At 42.3% G+C, this 18,593-nt stretch overlaps 1 protein-coding gene across 26 annotated transcripts in view; it reads right to left on the bottom strand.

Moving 5' to 3' along the window:
- Window positions 1-5,720: 5,720 nt before the first annotated feature.
- rims1b (regulating synaptic membrane exocytosis 1b) overlaps window positions 5,721-18,593 on the bottom strand; it is an 88,273-nt gene continuing 75,400 nt past the window's right edge. For all 26 annotated transcript variants that reach the window (XM_063476981.1, XM_063476995.1, XM_063476992.1 and 23 more), the window contains 6 exons: window positions 15,870-16,087; window positions 11,135-11,279; window positions 10,545-10,657; window positions 8,751-8,852; window positions 8,401-8,540; window positions 5,721-8,274 (listed from right to left, as the gene is read on the bottom strand). In XM_063476981.1, the coding sequence (XP_063333051.1) occupies window positions 8,056-8,274; window positions 8,401-8,540; window positions 8,751-8,852; window positions 10,545-10,657; window positions 11,135-11,279; window positions 15,870-16,087 (937 nt within the window). In that variant the 3' untranslated portion in view covers window positions 5,721-8,055. The remainder of the gene's footprint in view (window positions 8,275-8,400; window positions 8,541-8,750; window positions 8,853-10,544; window positions 10,658-11,134; window positions 11,280-15,869; window positions 16,088-18,593) is intronic.

Below are 18,593 nucleotides of genomic sequence, written 5' to 3'. Positions count from 1 at the left end.
CTTTTGGTCTCACACCGTGGGTGTCAGGTGTGACACACAGAGGGACGGACCTCGCTTTTTGCTGCTTAGGTTGTTTCGGCTTATGATTCTCAGATACAAGACTCTGAAGCTGAACGCTTAGGTCAGCAACTTGTTGCTTTAGTGTCTCAAGATCAGACTTGTCCACCAGATTATTGGTGGTGTGTGCGAGTTGCACGTGTGACATGGCGTGCTGCTTGCTAGAGTTTTGGGCAGACTTAGCATGACTAAAATGCTGCCTCATGCGACTCAATTTTGCCGCCTGTTTATCTTCTTCTGTCCTAAGAAGAAGCAGCAGCTCTGCAAAGGAAGGTGGGTTTTCTTTTTTTTGTTCTAGTTGAAGATCGATTATTAATGTATTCTCCCAACAACCTCGAATGAACTGCTTTAAGAGCTGTTGGTCAAAATCATGAGCAGACACACCACCACGTCTCATGGTTCTACTTAATGCAGTGTGCAGCCTCTGCAGGAAAACGGAAGCTCTCTCTCCATCATTTTGAAATGTGCTCATGAACCTAGCGTACAGCTCATCACCATCTTCGACTGTTCCGTAGGCAGAATCAAGCAACTCAAGATAAGCAGAGGGTCTAGACTGTGGACTCAGATGTTTAATCATCTCGGAAGCAGGAGGAAGCAGACTGTCTAGTACACGATGTGTGCAGTGCAGATCAGACACAGAAGGATCCCTAATAAGGATTTCAACACTAGCTCGCCACGTATCATAATCTGCCTCATGGCTAGGACGTGGGCTCTTGCCTGAAAAAGCCCTGAGTCTACCAGATGAAGCGAACTGGGGTGAGCTCTCATTGTTGCGCACTACATGTTCAACAACCACTCGCTGAACAGCAGTTGGGTTAACATCGATTATGGGGCTAGTAGTGGCCCCAGAAGAGACTGGAAGAGTCTGTGAGGGGCTGAAATCAGTCAGGTTTTCACTGAAATTGGGAGAAGTAAGAGGCTTACTTGCGTTATTTGGTGATGTCAAAACTGTGGAGTCTAGAGGTGCAACTGATTGAGGGTTCTCAGAAAATGAAACGTCTCCCTTGCTGGTTAAGTCTTTCTGTGGAAGTGGGCTCTGTACAGTTGAGGATTCTGGACCAGTTTGAGGTGATTGGGAAATAGCACTTTCTGTAGATGAAACCAGATTTTTAAGTTCTTCCTTCAACATCTCCTCTAATGAATTTCCACTCAGTTTGGCAATTTCACGGAGCTGTTCCATGTACATTTTAGTGGCTTTGTTTCTGGCATCAAGGGTATAAACACTTCCTAAGGCCTTTAACTCATACACAATGCCTGCTTGGGTTGTGCTTGGAAGCTGCAGAGGTAACAGTGGCTCCAATGTGTGCATGGCAGTCTCATGTGTAAACTCGATGATCATGTGCTTATGGTAATCTGACTCAGGGTCGTCTAGACGAAAGTAACGGTTGATGGAACCATATTTTTGGAGGAAAATGGACACTTCCTCATCAGTCTCTAATCCTGTAAGGCCACTAACCACTACAGAATTGGGAATTCTGACAGATTCACGTAGTACAACATCCATTTTCTCTCTAAAAGTTGTAGCTCAGATTAAGCACTTTTAAACACCACACACAAATTGTTTGGCACTTAAACACACACATCCATGCTCCTGGCTGGCTCGCCAGAGCTCTCACTGTAACACAGTAAGGGGAATTGTTGAAAAGAATATATAAATGGGCCAATAGGTTCGACTATAGGAGCACAGGGGTGTGTTTAAATGAGACACAGAGACAAGACTGTAACTCAAAAGAACCAGCCAACTTTAGTGAAATAAATCATACGGTTGACAAACACAGGTTAAAGGCACTTTACAATTGTAGAAAGGAAACTTACAATAATGAAAGAAAAGTAAAACACATAAACTACTAAAACAACGACTTGGCCAAGTGTTACTTTTGTTTTTCAATGTTCGGGTTTCAATGCTCGGGTTTCAATGCTCGGGTTCCAATGCTCGGGTTTCAATGCTCGGGTGCACCCTAGTAATCTGACTCCTTAACACTTATAGAAACAGATTACACAAATCTAATGTACACTCAAATGAAGATCTCACACTCTTTTCACATGTGGAGAATGTTCTACACAACAGCTTATTATTTAAAGTCCCAAATAAAAAATGTCCAAGGGGTAAAGTCCAAAAAATTCCCAGGGTGTGAAAGAAAATAGGGGTGAGAGAATGTCAGTCAGTGGTCTTATGTATAACCAGCCGTTTGTGAAAGTGTGAGTGATACAGTCCTACCACACCGCAAGGTGCAGCAGATCATCGAGTGGAAAAGAAGCAAATCTCAGTCTCTCTAAGTCCAGGTGGGAAGGCTCGCCATCTATTTCACCGGAGGAATCCACCTCAGGAACAATTCAGCAGACAAAAAAAACCTGACCGATCTCAGTGCATCACGGCCGAAGACAATGGTATGGTGTCTCTCGGTCGGAAAATGCGGGGCTCTTACTTCTGGAAGCAGATTAAGATGAACTTTCAGGCAGTTGATAGCAACCAGAGCTAACAAAGGCTAACAGTTTAGCTCCACGCAGTACTTTCTAAAGTCGCCAGAAAACTGCAGCATTCGCCTGTTTACTCACTGTGGCTACTCTTAACATGGAAGGTAGCTGATAATCAGCGAACTTATGTGCAGCATAGTTGGTTGCAACTTATATCTAATACTTTTTCCAGCTCAAAAGCTTCAGTCTCTCTTTTCTCCTGCCAGCACGCGACTACCTCCACACATAGCAGCGAACACAGAGCAGGTGGGTGGGACATACAGCGGCAGGCTGCTTTCCCATTGGCCAAAGCATACTGGGGCCTGTGCATTCTGATTGGTTGAGCAGGCTGTCCATCTCTCCTCATATCTATCACTCCTTAAAGTGGTACCCTCATTTTATGTGGGTTACACTTCCATCAAAATTTATTTATTTATGGACTATTTCAGAGGAAGTACATTATTGTAAAAGTACTCTGCTGTGAGCACAAAAGCCCCACCCACCTGCTGTAATTCCTTTTAGGTGGCGCAGTGAATCACAACAAAGGTGGCTTTTAACAACTTGTTTCAGACAGAGGATGAAGTGTGGCACTGAAACAAGACCAAGAATGAGATAAATTAGCATTGTTTTGAACTGTGGGTCATACACAGCTACTCTGATAGAGTCCAAGAATAAAAATACGAGGCTGGAAACGGATAATCCTTTTATGCTGGTGTTCTATTTTATAAAAATCTGCACCCTTATTAATCCCACTTGAGAAGAAATAAGTTGCAACATGTTTTGCTGGAGGGAAAGCAGTGGTAAACTTACAACCCAAACTATTACTGGTCTCACGTCATCTCGTCATGTGAGATGGTTTCTGGGTCCTGAGCCTCATGCCGACAGACTCTCAGACTGTTTTTCCCGGCATCGCTCGGCTCACATGAGCCTTTCTTTTCCCAAAGGTTTTGTTTGTTTAATATTTTACTTGGGAAGCCCGTCTTCATGGATGATATTAAAAGTTAACTTTGAAATGTTTGTATTCCACGTGAACTCATGGTTTCTTTTCCACCAATGCATGACCTTTGACTTTATTAGATAGATTAATCTTATTCCTGGGAGCAGCATGGAAATTTTATAGTGGCCTCTGACATGTGTGATCTACATGTGTCTTTTCCACGATGGTCTGTGTCCATGTTTTATACAGGCAGGTTATGACCCCTGATGCTGCAGCACAGAGGGAGCCTGGGGGCCCGGCAGGCAGGGCGAGGGTGGTGGGCAGGTCAGTGTAGATTGCCTGCAGATGTTGTTTTTGGGGGATCCTGTGGTTACTTAACAACAAGTGGAGCATAAATCTCCCAAGCTCTGTGTTGTATAAGAAGCAGCGGATCCTCTTTGGTTAGATGGATCGCATCAGAGACTGTGATGGTGTTGTATGTAGTACCACATGGTTGTCATGTGACTTTATTCACAAACAGAGCACTTAAGAACCTAAAATTGTCCTCTGTTTTCTCATCTCTGGTCTATGAGACATTTTAGTTTGCAGAACCCGTCTGTTTACAGGTTCCACTTTAAAAAAACAACAACAACATTTCATTGTTAAAATTTTATTCACAGCATGTCTTTTGTCCCGCCTTCCTTCTCTCACCTCAACCGGTCATGACAGATAGCCCCGCCCCTCCCTGAGCCTGGTTCTACCGGAGATTTCTTCCTGTTAAAAGGGAGTTTTTCCTTCCCACTGTTGCCAAGGTGTTTGCTCATAGAAGGTCATAGGATTGTTGGGTTTTTCTCTGTATGTATTATTTTAGGGTCTATCTTACAATATAAAGCACCTTGAGGCGACTGTTCTTGTGATTTGGTGCTGTATAAATAAAACTGAATTGAATTGAATTGAAATGGTGTATTGAATTATAAAAATACCACTTCGGTGAAGGAAAGCAGCCTTACATGTATGTATACACTGTGTGTACTGAAGAACATATCTTGGTCTGAAATTACGCCAGTGTTCCTCACAGGATCACTCGAGGCCAAGGTAAAGCCATCCAGACTAAGTACCTGGTTAAATAACATCACAACTTTAGGGATTTTTGCATTAAAAAAAGGCTGAAAACTCATTATATAAGAACCTTTTAGAAAATCTTTCTGGTATATCATGGTATATCATGTGGTCACAAACTGTATTTTATTTGCTAAAATATCTTGGTCGTTTGAGGTTAATAGCGCTTTATAAATAGTTGCTGCTCCCTTTCCAGAAGGCGTCATCACACTGGTTACCACCGCATGTTTGATTTGGCAGACTTTATATTGGATGCCCTTCTTGACCCAAACAAAAGCATGAAATAACAAAAGAAAAGAAATAAGGACGACATAATCAGTGCAACACATATTGATAAAAACTGCAGTTTCTCTTGTGGCCACTCAAGACTGACTTCTAAAGTGAGTCACTCTCCATAGACTCCCTTGTTGAAATAGCCAACTTTAGAGCAAAAATGATCATGCTTACTGCTTGCTACGCAAATTATTTTCCACTCCTGGATCAATTTATTCCTTAATGAGAACTGTTTAGGTATAAATATTACTATATTAATAAGTAATATTACTATTACTATTACTCACCTGTTTAAACTTTATTAGCCACATGTTTGTCTGAGTAACAGATAGGATACTGACTGTCTGCTAGGATTCACCTCAGCTAACTGAGCTCACCGAACTGGACCGGTAGGCCATGTTGATTGCTGTAAGAGCAACTACTACAGTCTGACTACTGTTTAGATTCCTATGCTGTTATCTGCACAGACAAGTTAAAAGTCTAGAATTTTGTTGTGCATGCTACTGTACATAGCACTAATTAGCGGGTATCTCCAGCAATAGACCCATAGATTATGTTAGCATTTTGCTAAACAAACTAGCTAGCGTTAGCAGATAGCTCATCACCTTCTCACCTGAATAAAAGGGGAAAAAAGCACATGCTGTTGTATTATATTGTATCTAAAACTGATGAAAACACTTGAAATATGTTTTTATGAACTGTATTAAATTTACTGTGGTGGGATCAGTGGTGGCCCTCTCTCTAAAATAATGCTGCTCTGCTCAGAGATGCACAGACTGAGAATAAATATTAGCTTTCCCACAAACAAGGCACCCTGGCCTTTTGACATCACATCAGATCAGAAAATTAAAAAATAAAACCATGAGAAAGACTCAAGGAAAACATAGATATTTTTCCACACATTCTTTTTTATTTGTAAATCATAAAAATGAAATTTTTTTATATATAAAACATACACATCATTTGAGCCACATCTGTTATACAAACAAGAAATGTTGCAGTGAATGCTTTACTTTTTTCTGATTTTCTTGTTTCAGTGGAACACAGAAGTTGTAAACAATCAGCAATTTTTTCTCCTGTTAATACTGACAAGGAAAAAAAACCTAAATAAATAAGGAAAAAACAGCTTCACTGGACAATGAAAAAAAATCTGGAGTGAGGCGGGACTGAGCATGGCGGGCCGGGCACAGACGCCGAGTTTGAAGCACAGAGAAGTGTTCAGACGAGGACTTTCAGACCCATCGCCGTCCCACAGCACGGTCCCCTCGTCACCTAAAGTACTAATCGCTCCTTATTATACTTGGCCCCTTTTCTCAGTGAACCAAATGAAAACCCCGGGAATAGCTGCTGAGTATTTACAGGGTGCGACTTTCTGTGCGTCTGAGATTATTCTCCGTGTCGTCTGAAATCATTATGTTGAAACATAATTCATATTTTCATAGATCTGATTTGTACATATTTATTCATACATCGTCCCAGCCCCTCGGAGGTATACTATGATGTGGAACAACAGTAAGAGGGGCTGCGAGGTCTGCACAGTACAGTACAGTACATCTTCCAGAGACATCAATGTAATCTTGGGATTCGGTTTGAGAGACATTCAGCACCGGACTGAAGGACGTGGACTGGACTGCAGTTGATTTAGATGTCTTTGCGTAATGGGAATGGCTTCAGTTTCTTGGTTTTATCTCTTTAATATTCAAGTACGAGCAAACTGTACAACTGCATGCAACATACAAGCGGCCCTACAGTATGTGGAGCTAACACGCGTATCTAGGTTTTTTTTGTTTGTTTGTTTACAAAAATGTGCATGCAGCTTGGAACGGGTTCCAAAGTCATGCTGCCCCTCCCCCCTCCGGGTGGGAGGAGCCTGCAGGCCGGACGGAGGATGAGCGTTGGCGTCCCAACGGATCGGTCTGATTGGCCCACATTCACCGAGATGCACGAGGAAAAAACTGTGACAATATTTGTTGTTCTGTTTGCCTCCGAACGTCGAGACGAAACGATGAAGAGAACCGGTGACGGGAGGATTGCTGCTTTTTGTCCTTTTTTTGTTTTTGATTTTTTTAGCTATGTATTATTTTTTTTTCTTCAAAACGTTAAACTTTTTGTTGTAAAAAAATCAAGCTCTTGTGCTTGTGTTTAAATTTAAAAAGAAAAAAATGTTGAACTAAAGATTGGATAAAAACCTTTAACATGCCGGGAGGGAGGGAATGTGCCTCCCAAACAATGTGAAAAATTAGACGCTCCTGTCTCGCTCTCACATAGGTGAACAAAGATTTACGTTTTCTTTTTTTACATTGACATTGTACCCTTGTGATATTTCAAAGTGACATAAATTTTACTTATTGGTCAACCTCCTGGGAGGCCTAATATACAACTATACAAAGACGACTGGCCCGCACGCTTGCCAGCAAAAACAACGCTAATCTCACATGTAAAAATCTAACCTGTTCCCCGCCCTCTTCCTGCATAACACTTGCAGACATTTAACAGCTTTTTTAAAATCTCTTGTATTTTATTTTTACTCTCCATGCACACACCAGACTGACAACATTATCATGAGCATTTTTAAAAACATCTTGTGCCAGTAGTAACGAAGGGAAAGAAATGAACAGCAAAGCAAACACACTGAAACGGTGCGGCTTCAGAGCAGCCATGGTAAACATATTGAAAAGAGGATCTTTCCACAGAGAGGGGGGGACCAGTAATGCGGCTCCGAGGTCTAGGCACCAGAAGAAGGCCCTGTGCTTCCAGACTGAGCACCCCGTCCCCCACGCACGGCGGGGACGGGAATGCCAGCAGTCTGTTGGGGTTCTGGAGGAGGCCACTGCAGGGAGCGCAGCGCCCCCTGCAGGAGCGGAGGGTGATTACCTCTTGTCTCGAGTCCATACATTCCGATGCTTTACATACATTTCTTTGCTATTGTTGATTCGGTTAAAAGCCACCCTGCTTCGTTTGGATTCTCTGGTACTGTCTGGACAGCTGCTGCACGGCTTCTTCAGCACACACAGAGAAAACACAGAGACTTTTCCTCGAATGGACATGAAACACTGAAATGCGACGCTCCCTACAACAGACAAAATTAACCGCGGCAGGAGTGATTGTCAGATTTCAACAAAGCTTTCTCGTGTTTCTGATTGTTGTTGTTCTACATTTCTGCCGTTAGTATTTCATTTCTCTCCGAGTTTTAGTTTTAGTTTTTTCTCGGCGAGTGGTGTAGAGCTGTTGGTCCACTAAGATCGGACCCCGGGCGGTCCGGACGAGCTGTCGAGAGACGACTGAGAAGCTCGTCGCGTCAGGGAGGCAAGTGTCGGATCCACCAGAGAGGATGGTGGGAACAGCTTGTACCAACCGATGACTGTGCTTGATAAGTCCAGTTCCTCTAATAAGATTTGTGCAACTCCCATGAAGCTTTTATGGTCCATGCGGCCATAGTCTCCCCATACAATCACCTGAAGGAAAAAATTATTTCACGTTGTCATGTTGCTCTGTTCGATTTCCGTCAGCATGAAGTAGGAGGGGGGGGGGGGGGCAAAGCATTTAACTTTGTGATGAAGGGAAATAAATCTCCTGCTCACCTGTAACACTTTCCCCTGCGGGCTCTCCTCAAATAGCAGTGCTTGCTGGTACAGTGGGTCAAGTGTTTTCCGTGCAATCTTGGTTTTCTTTTTGGCTACGTACGCTCCATTATTCAGCAGATAGACTTTGACATATGGAGCTGACGGCAGAAACAGAGCAATAAAAAAAGCCATTAGTGGGAACACTATCAGCTCTCACGGCTGGTTGTAGCTTTTTTTTAATGCAAAGAACAGGTGAGCTTGAGTCGAGTGTATATACTGGATTATAATAACATGTGTGTGAGTGATGGCTTGCAAGTGCTGCAGGGATTAGTTGGTCTGTGGTGGCTTCAGTCAGGTTGGGCTCTTACCAGGGAGAGATTTGGATCCTGGCTTCTGTACAAGTCCTCGTGCTCTGATCACCTCCACCTCCAGCTGACCCTTTTTCTCCATCATACCGATCTGGATATCACCTAAAAAACACAGCACAAAAAATAAGAAAACAAAGAGATCAACACCAACATCTACTACTGACAGGAACACAGACTTAATGCATAGGTAACACTCTGAGCCTCACACAATTAAATCAATCATCATCAACAATAACAATAAAAAAGAACAAGATTAAGTAAAAATAATCATAAGAAAGAATAAAAATATAAAATTAATAGTTATAAGAACATGAAAAGAAATTTTACATGCAATACATATAAAATAACACAAGAAATTAAATAATAAAATGATTTCTTTAAATTAAAAACAGTCTCTCTTTCTCCCTCCCTATGTCCTGATTGTCGTGTGCACTCATGTGCTGAACATTGTTGCATTGTCCTACTGGAGGACTTAAATGCTCACACGGGCAATGACTGAATGATCTAGAGGGGTGTGAATGGGAGGGACTGGCTGCACCGCAGTTTCTCCAAATTGAACACGATGTTCAAACATGAGGGTGTCCAAAAGTCCACGTGGCACCAGGACACCCTGCGTCGCAGGTCAGTGATTCATTTTTGTACTTCACCACCTGTTGGTGAGTTGCATCAGGTGGCAATGGAAGATGTTGGACAGTGAGGGTGAACTTGGCAAAGGCCAGAGTGTCAAGCTCTTCAGCACTCACTTTGAGCAAAACTTTAACAGCATTCTGTGGAAAGCGGACCCTGTTGTGGCGGTAATCCCTGAATCAGATGAACACCAGAGGTTAAAGGAGCCATCAAGCTGTGGGAGGGATTCTATCAAGCATGGTGAGCTTGTGGGACAGCAGAGGCAGCTGACAAATACCAACAGGCCAAGTGGATTGTAGCTCTTGCAGTACCAAAAAAACTCAGGTATGGGAGGAGCTCAGCGAGGCCATTGAGCAGGACTTTTAGTCGACCTTGAAGCAAGTCCGGCAAATCGTCAGGTGACTCGAGTGGCGTGGACAGCTCCCTGCAAACACTTTTTATAGCAGGGATGCAACTCTGCTGACCTCAACTCAGGACATAGTTTGGTGGTGTGAGGAATACATCAAGGATCTTCTCAGCCCCACTGACAGACCTTCTGCAGTGGACACAGTCATCAGTCACTGGGGGCAGCATCACTGAGGTAGTTTATCCCTTCCTTAGTGGCAGAGCCCATGGGGTGAATGAGATTTTCCCTGAATTTCTCAAGGCTATGTGGCCTGAGGATCTCGTGCTTGATTTTCGTAGATGATGTAGCTCCGCTGGCTTTATCAAGCAGTGACCTCCAACTTGCACTGGGGCAGTCTGTGGCCCAGTGTGAAATGAACCACGACATGCTGGAAAGATCACATTTCTTGGCTGACTCGGGAACGTCTTCCCACCTGAAGAAGTGGAGGAGAGGCTGGGAAGATGGAAGACTGGGATTCTCTGCTTAGATTGATGCCTCACGACCAAGAGAAGAGGATGAATGGCACAATCAACATTTAAAATAAAATACCAGAAATATCCAAAATATCTCAGAGAAATTCATGCTAGAAATACTCAAGACACACAAAAATACAAAGTAAAGTAGCAAAAACATTACAATACTAATGATTTCTGACTTTTCTGGCATTTTCTGATTCATTGTTAAACGCAAAAAAAGCTTTACAAGATCTATCCATGCATGCACAAATAAAGCTTTAGAAAATACCCCAAATAATTCAAAAGAAGAGAGAAGAGGTTTTGTACCGATGGCAGGAGTAGCCAGTGTTTGTCTTCCCACTAACTGAGCTGGTCCGAGTCCATCCAGGAAGTCGCTGAATTGACTGCTGGCACCTAGATTCACTCCAGAAAAGATCAAGCTACCACAGAAAACACAAAACAGCCCATTATTAACTCTAAAAATCACCAACCTATATACAAATATGTCATCAGTCTTGTTGATGGCCCCACTCAGTCAGCACATTTGGTGGATTCACTTTGCTGCCTCCAGGAGAATTTCACTTGCATCATTATTTATAACAAGAAAAAATATCTACGTGATTGTCCAAGTGACAGAAAACACCCGGTCTTAATTTGACTCTGTCTGAGTTTTGGTTTTATCATCGCCTCACACTCTCCACACGCTGACTCATTTTTAAACTGTGCGCTCGTTATATTAGACTGTGTTTACTCTCAGTCGGCCAACACATACAGAAATACCCACAGGCAGGAATGGATGTCTCCCTCAGAACATGCTGACATGCAGTCATTACTGTCACTCTAACTCATTTCATTCAGGACGTCTTTGTGACACAGAGAGTGCAGATGACGAGTAGCAGAAGGACGGGTTTACTGACTTCCCCTCAGAGTTGCAGCTGTTCATGCTGCCGTTGTTGGACTCTCTGCTGGGCTGCCGGCTCATGTTCCTCGTCAACTCCACGGCCATGCCGGTCTCCGTGCTCCTCTGGATGGACGCTCCTTTCTCCTTCTTACTCTTCCCCTCTGGAGGTAAACGGGAGCGAGAGGAAGAATCATCAAGCAGACAATATTTTGATAACAGACAGTGAAGGATTGGCTCTTTTCTTTAAAACTGATACCACAGGAAAGTTGTTAGGCTGAAGCTATAAATACTTACAACAATTAGAAGTGATACATTCCCCTCCCACAATTAAAACATGAACAAAGCAGAGGATATTTTTATTTATATGGCACCACTGCACGTTTTATATTGTTCATGGTTTGCGTTTGCAGATGGCTGCCCCTCTCTGAGCTTGGTTCTGTTGGAGGTCTCTTCCTGTTAAAAGGGAGTTCTTCCTTCCCGCTGTTGCCACGTGTTGCTCATATGGGGACATTTGATCATATTTGTTTCTATAACTAATATTGCAGTGTCTGACTTACAATATATATATAAATAAAACTGAATTAAAAAGCAGATGGCTAGGATGGATGGATTTGTGTCATTTGGCTTTAGGTATCATTTGCATAGCAATGAAAATGTATCCAGTGCTTTGTAATACTATTATTGAGGGGAAACACGTATAATGTAAAAAATAGTGGTCCAAACATTGAGATCTGTGGAACTCAGTGTCTAATTTTTTGAGTCAGGAACGCTCCTCGTTTAAATCAACAAAACTAAATTTATGAGATATGTAGGATTCAAACAAAAACAGAGGATTTTCCTTTACACCAGTGGTGTGTCTGAGTTTGTAATTTCAGATCAATTGTGTGTGCTGCACTGAGGACGAGCAGGACAAGCACAGAGAGGAGTCCACTGTCAACGGCCATAAAACGATAATTTTTAACGTTCACTATAGCTGTTTTAGTGCTATGATGAACTCTAAATCCTCAAATGCATAATGTCCCTCTAGATCATCATCCACCTGCTTGACAACTACTCTTTGGAGAATTTTTGAAATAAAAAGAAGGTTAGAAATTGGCCTATAATTAGCCAGATGGAGACAGATGGATCAAATAAGAGCTTTTTAGGTAATGGTTTAATTATAGTGCTCCTTAAAAATACACAACAAATGCACATCAAAATGACGTGAGAAAAGTTTGGAGACATTATCTTAATGTTTTTAAAGTATAGATCGCATCCAAATATCCGGAGACTCAGACTCAGTTCACGCTTTACAAGAACATTTTAAGCCTTGAAGGAGATGTGCAGTCGTGCACTGCTCTTGCCTTTGTAAAGAAAATTGTAACTTGTTCTTCAAAGGTGCTACTGTTTTTAAATAAAGATATTATTATTTTGGTAGTCCCTTATCATGAGTGATTACTCAAATGACCCCACAAAGTGATTCATTTAGAAAGTGGAAAATCCCAGAGTATCAGGATTCACACAAAGATTTTGCTGTTGTGGTTTTGGAGTTTGGTCTAACTTAGAATAATATTTCTGCATTTTCAGAGGACAGAGTGCACTCAGTGGCCCAAACAGTAAACCATTCATATGTTAGACAAAGCTGAACATCACAAGATAGCCCACAGATCCAGTTCAGGACTGTTTGATCTCGCTGTCTGAACCACGGTCAAAGTTGCGCCCATGTTCTGTAGAATCTGGTCACCAGCAGTAAACAGGAAATTGTTGGGCAGAAAAACAGCCAAAAAAACCCCACTGTGTGGCATCTCGGACAGGGGCGCGTCTGCCTTCTGACTCATGATGTTGGAAAACAACATTTTTGAGCCTCCCATGATCCTATGTCTAAAATCTCACAGTAAATAGTTTAGAAAATACAAGTGAGCCTCTCTTACCTGCATTCGGTGTCATCCATCATGACCAAGAGAGACTTTTTTACATTAGGCTGATGTTCATCCTATCTCTACTTCCTCTCTCCCCTCTCTACATCAGTGGCAGTGGGTGAGCGACCCCCTGAAGGCCTAATATTCTCTAATAGCTTTTTATGCCCGCTACAGAGAAGAGAAGTACAGCATTTGGCTTTCATCGTACATGCCCCGGTGGTGAAAGTGGATGCTGGGCTCGGACGAGCCACACTCTGTTGTGTGACCGCGAGCCGAGCTGTGGTTGTTTGTCTTTATGACGAGCGCTGGGCCAGCGACAGCAGCAGAAGTTTGTCTTTTACAGAATAAAAGGACACTTTCAATTTGCGGTGCTTGGGTACAGTCTGTACCTCGGGACAAAATGCAATGAATATTTCTGTATGGATGTGGTTGTTATTAGCTTAGCTGTGGCTTAAGGGTTCAAACCTGCATTCTCTAAGTCGAAGTGATCGCACACAGTAGTTTAAAGGTGCAGCTGCTGTTTTAACCATATTTTCTTTAGAGGAAACCAACAAGAGAAATCACCTAGACTCCTGGGTTTGGTTAAATTAGATAATGTAATCAAGGTTTGCACTTTGCATGTCCTTTTGTAGGCAAAAATGAAGAATCTGGAAAGGTATAGACTCATATAACTAAAACATTTGGGGATGCCCAGACCTCTGCCTCCCTGGCCACCCCCTCCAGCTCTTTCGGAAGGACACCGAGGTGTTTCCACCCGCTGAGAGAATTCACACAGCACTGAAGCCCTGTGGCCCCTCCTGCAGGCAGCAGGCCCACAAGAGAGCGGGCCTGTGTAGCTCAATAAATAATGACATAGAAGTCACAATCCAGCATTCAACGTACAGCATTCAGTTTGTCAGTGAGCAGCTCAACGTTAAAATCTCACAGCATAACTGCCCCCACATGGACTTGTATTTAGAAGAACAAACTACTTTTCTTTATATTTAGCATTTAGCAGCTCAAAGAAAGAAGGTATGAAGGAATCTGAGTAGGAGTTTGCTTCACATGCATCTATTATGCATGAGAAGCATGATAGTGCCGACCTGAGGACAATAAAATAAATTCACTTGAGAATAATGAACCATGTGATTCTTCCAAGGTGAGCACGGGTTTTTTAACTGGACTCAAATAATCTTGACAAAGATTTTAATGTTGCAAAGTTTGTGTCTGTCCTTCATATACAACCCACTGAACCAGCACAAGAAGGAAAATATTAAAGGAAACACTGAAAGACTTCAGCTTCTGCAACAAGTAGATTCTTTGTTGAACTCGTTGAATCACTGACTGTGTGTTTGTGTCATTGTCCTGGAGTTCTGTGTTTTAGAATCACAAAAAATCTTCTGTTTTGGTTTTAGTTGTGACTTTTATTGTTTAGAATTATTGGTGTATTGCTTTCAGTTTTTTGAGCTCTTATTACCTCTGTAATGTGGTTTCTGTTAGTGTTTAGAATTGTTTCTGTTCTTAACGTTTGTGCTTCAGTTGGTCTAACCACCCCAGTGTCCTTTGGTATCTTAAGTCTCCGTTTCCCGTTTGTTACTTCCTGTTTTATTTTGGTAGCTGGTTGTTACTTGTGTTTTGTATTTAATTTTACTTGCCTTGTTGTTTCAATTACTTTCAGCTCTGTCCAGTTTGCTTGGTTACCTCTTGAGTGAGTATTTACTCTTTTGGTACTTTACACCTATAAAATTAAAGGTGTCTTTTCAGTTTCTTTGAGTCTGTCTGCTTTGGGTTTTGTCTCCACGCTTTTTGATTGCTTGCATCAAATTCACTAATTCCTTAGTTTAAGTCAAATTAAAGGCAAGAAGTTTGTCACTTGACAAATGCAGGCAAAGCACCAATGTGCTCTAACTTTCAGCCCAGTGTCATCAGAAAACTTGACCAGAAATCTGCCCCACTGAGAATTCGTGCAGCTGTCTGTGCACATGATAAAAAGCAGAGGAGAAAGACTTAGCCTTGTGGGGAGCCAGAGTTTGAGATAATAGGATTGGGCATGCAGGCATTTCCAAAAGCCCACTGAACTCTGTCAGTTAAAAAAATTAAAAGCAACAATAAATGTGATCGGGTAATGTCGGGACTGCATCTCATTGAACGTGGAAGAAAAATCTGCAAATAAACCTCACATGTAAGATTTTGGTTTTCAAGATTCTTATATGCGCTATCTAGAATGAAGAGCTTTGATCACTAGACAAGCAAACTGCAGTGAATCTAGTTTATCACCAATTAAACACACGTCATGTTTTCAAAGATTTTCATGACAAGGGATATAAGTGCAGCTGGTCTGAACTGGTTAGTTCTGATTTTGGAACAGGTATTACGGTTGATGTTTTCCATATACTGGATATGTTGCCTCTGAAAAAGTGCAGAAAGGATCTCAGTGAACTGATTAGCACAGTAATGCAGTGTGCGTCCACAGAGCCAGCAGGCTTTCTCATATTAACCCTCTTCAATCAGGTTGGGACTTCTTGCATTATTAAAATATCATTCTGAGGCGTGAGAGACTTCCTCGGTCATTAACATTCCTCAAGAAGTCAGATCTTGCATATTACATCATGCATTTAATTAAACTTTACATATTGTACCTTTAATGGACAAATGAATGCAGGTTAGCAGAGGATGGAATCAGATTAGAGAAAGCTTTTGGAATGTGACATACAGCAGATGGATGTTATGGATGTTAGGTATCTCCACCCTCTTTTCTAAATATTGTCATGTCTGCTTCCAAAAAACTAACATGGTCCAAAATCACAGGGTGGCAAACGGGCTTTAAATACAGTCCCATGAAATTCCAGCCAATCCCTGAAACCGCCGACTCACCGGGGCCGCTGATCTGCGACGTGCTGCGGCTGCGACGGTTGCCAACGATGGCCACCACCCGCGCGCTGAGGCTGGAGCGTCTCTTCTTGCTGCCGCTGCCCACCGTGCCCAGCGCCGTGTCTGATTGGCTGCCGTCTGTGCGCTCCTGGGTGTAGATCTCTCCGCTCACGCTGGAACTCTTCAGCATGCTGCGGCCCATGGACGCTCGCATCTGCCGACTGGAGAGAGAAGGCGAAGCGTGACTTTGTGACCTGGTGTGTTTGATAGATGTTGTTATTAAGCTCTCTTTTACTTAGAGTGTACTGTACCTTTACTGTGGCACAACAACATAAAACAGCGTGACTGATGGGAGGTGGGGATGAAGAACATTGCTGAGGGAACGTGTTTAATAAAAGAGCATCAAATAAAAGTCTGGAGTTCCAAAGAAAAGAAATGCAGTATAATCATCCAAACGTGTCACATGAGTCAAAACTCAAGCTTTACAAGCCAAACTTGACATCTTACAGTTTTAATGTCATTAAACATGTCGTTTACCAACCTCATGTCTGCTCTGTTGACCAATCTGAGCACATTAAAATAGACTAAAACTTAATTTTCAATTATAGTTTCAGTTAATTGTTTTTTTCTCCTGTCTAGTTTTTATTTGTCACATTTTTCCTTTTAAGTTAACTATAATAGGCTTTTAAGTGACATCTACAGTCCTAATCATTTGACACATATAAAAGAACTATATGTTTGGCCCTTTATGTTTTCTTCCCTATTTAGACACTTCTGAAATAACCAAAGCCAAATCATAAGTGGTTGGTAACAGAGCTCTGCTGTGAAACCCTCTAAAAAAGAGAATAAGAATGAAGTAGAATTTTCCAGCAGATTAAAGCTGAGCATATTATCTATTAAAGTTCAGTCTTCTTAAACAAGCCACTACACACGGACAGAACGTGTCCAGCAATCGATGCTGTCTCCTAGGGATTCGGAGGAGCTGTCGCATGTCCAACAGCTCAGAGGGGGCCAAAGTACTGCAAGAGAGTCCAGCTACGCTGCCCCTATCACCCAAACTTTCCGCTCCCAGTGGGTCCCTGACAGCTACAGCCCAGTGACCAAGAGGAGAAAGTGGGAGGGTGGTTTGAGGCCTCTCCACCTCTCCCTGCAGGGGAGTTAGAGAAGGGCGTGTAGAACAGGGGTAGGGTGGAAGGGGAGGATCCAGGTCTTGAGGGTGGAGGGGGTCCAGGCAGTCACAGCACAGGATGCATGCAAGGAGGGATCTGAGACATGCGAGGAGGATTACACAAACACATATAAACAGGCACAGACACAGGGAAAAAAAAATCAGTCTAATCACATTTGCTGTTTTTGGCTAAAAGGCTTGTGATTTGTGTGTGTGCTGTTTTCCAGCTCATTTTTAAAATGTCAGCAGGAAAATTTATGCATTTGTCTGTTTGTGTGGTTTTATTCTGAAATGTCAGTGTCTGACCACAAACGTCCATGCAAACAAATGCAATAAAAGGCAGGACTCACAAAAGCTTAAATGAGCAGCAGCTCATCAATTATTAGGAATTAGGAAGGAGAACTACTTCAAACATGTGGGGGAATTAAAGAGGAAGGATAGGTTAAAGGACAGCTGTAACAGAAAAAGATGTAAAGACTGTTTAATCTCCTCTGTATGCACTCAGTCACTTCCACAAGCCATCATCAAAGCGGCCTGGAGGAGACATGAAAATATCCACTGAATGCTTGCATTAATATCCAGCTCTGAGTGAAAACTGACCCGCGGCCTGCAGTCGATGTGCATCAACTCGTTACTAATTCCTGCCCACCCTCTGTCTAAAAACACATTACAGGCTTTCTGACACTGACCAGCTTTTATAAATGTAGTCTGACTCCACTGTCTGCTTTTAAAATTCAACTCTGTGTTTGAACTGAATAAAATGCTGTTCAGTCCATTACACACGTTCTTTGTTTCCAGCATGCAAACAAAGGGATATGAAAATCTGAAAGCCTCACTGTAATACTAGATCTCCTCTTGTTTTCGAACACTGAGGGACTCCCAACGGAAGGCTAAACAATGTCAAAATGGCTCCTGCATTACCCACGGTGCAACCAGTACACTGACTGTGCGGCATTACCACAATTAAGCCAAAGACTGGAGTTCCTCTACCAGCCACACGAGGCTTGATTTGAAAGTGAGTCGCTCCCCACGGACTGTTAAAATGTGCGACTGTGTGCAAAGATCTTGTGGTCTCTGCAATTAGATGGAGTCAGTCTGCTACCCGTTTACAGTTGAATGGGGTCAAGTTTGCAATTACATGGAATCTGTTGGTGATATGGAAATTAACTGTGATAAATCAGCAAAAACTGCAAATCTGTTGTTATCTAGATGGCAACAGAGCAGAAATTCACATCAAGTGGTTGCATATAAGCCAGAACCTCGAAGGTGTGAAACTGAAATTTGGAAATACCTCCACAAATACTGACAGAGTTGCTGCAGGACAGGAATTTAACTGCAAAATGCACCACCACCACCACCACCACACCAGGTGGTTTTTATCTTTCATTAATACATTTTTTTCTTCTTTTGCACATCAAATTTTTCCTCTCTGTAATTTTGAGTTTGAATGTACAGCCCATGGGAAAAATAAGCGGACCCCTGTGTCTTAAATTATGCAAACCTCATTTTTTGAAGGATTAAAATTTGTGTACTTCTGTGCTACACACTAACTTCTTTTT

Source organism: Pelmatolapia mariae, linkage group LG6, assembly GCF_036321145.2.
Source record: "Pelmatolapia mariae isolate MD_Pm_ZW linkage group LG6, Pm_UMD_F_2, whole genome shotgun sequence".
Lineage (NCBI taxonomy): Eukaryota > Metazoa > Chordata > Actinopteri > Cichliformes > Cichlidae > Pelmatolapia > Pelmatolapia mariae.
The sequence above is the reverse complement of the archived record's forward strand: the minus strand, read 5'-3'. Positions and strand labels throughout refer to the sequence as shown.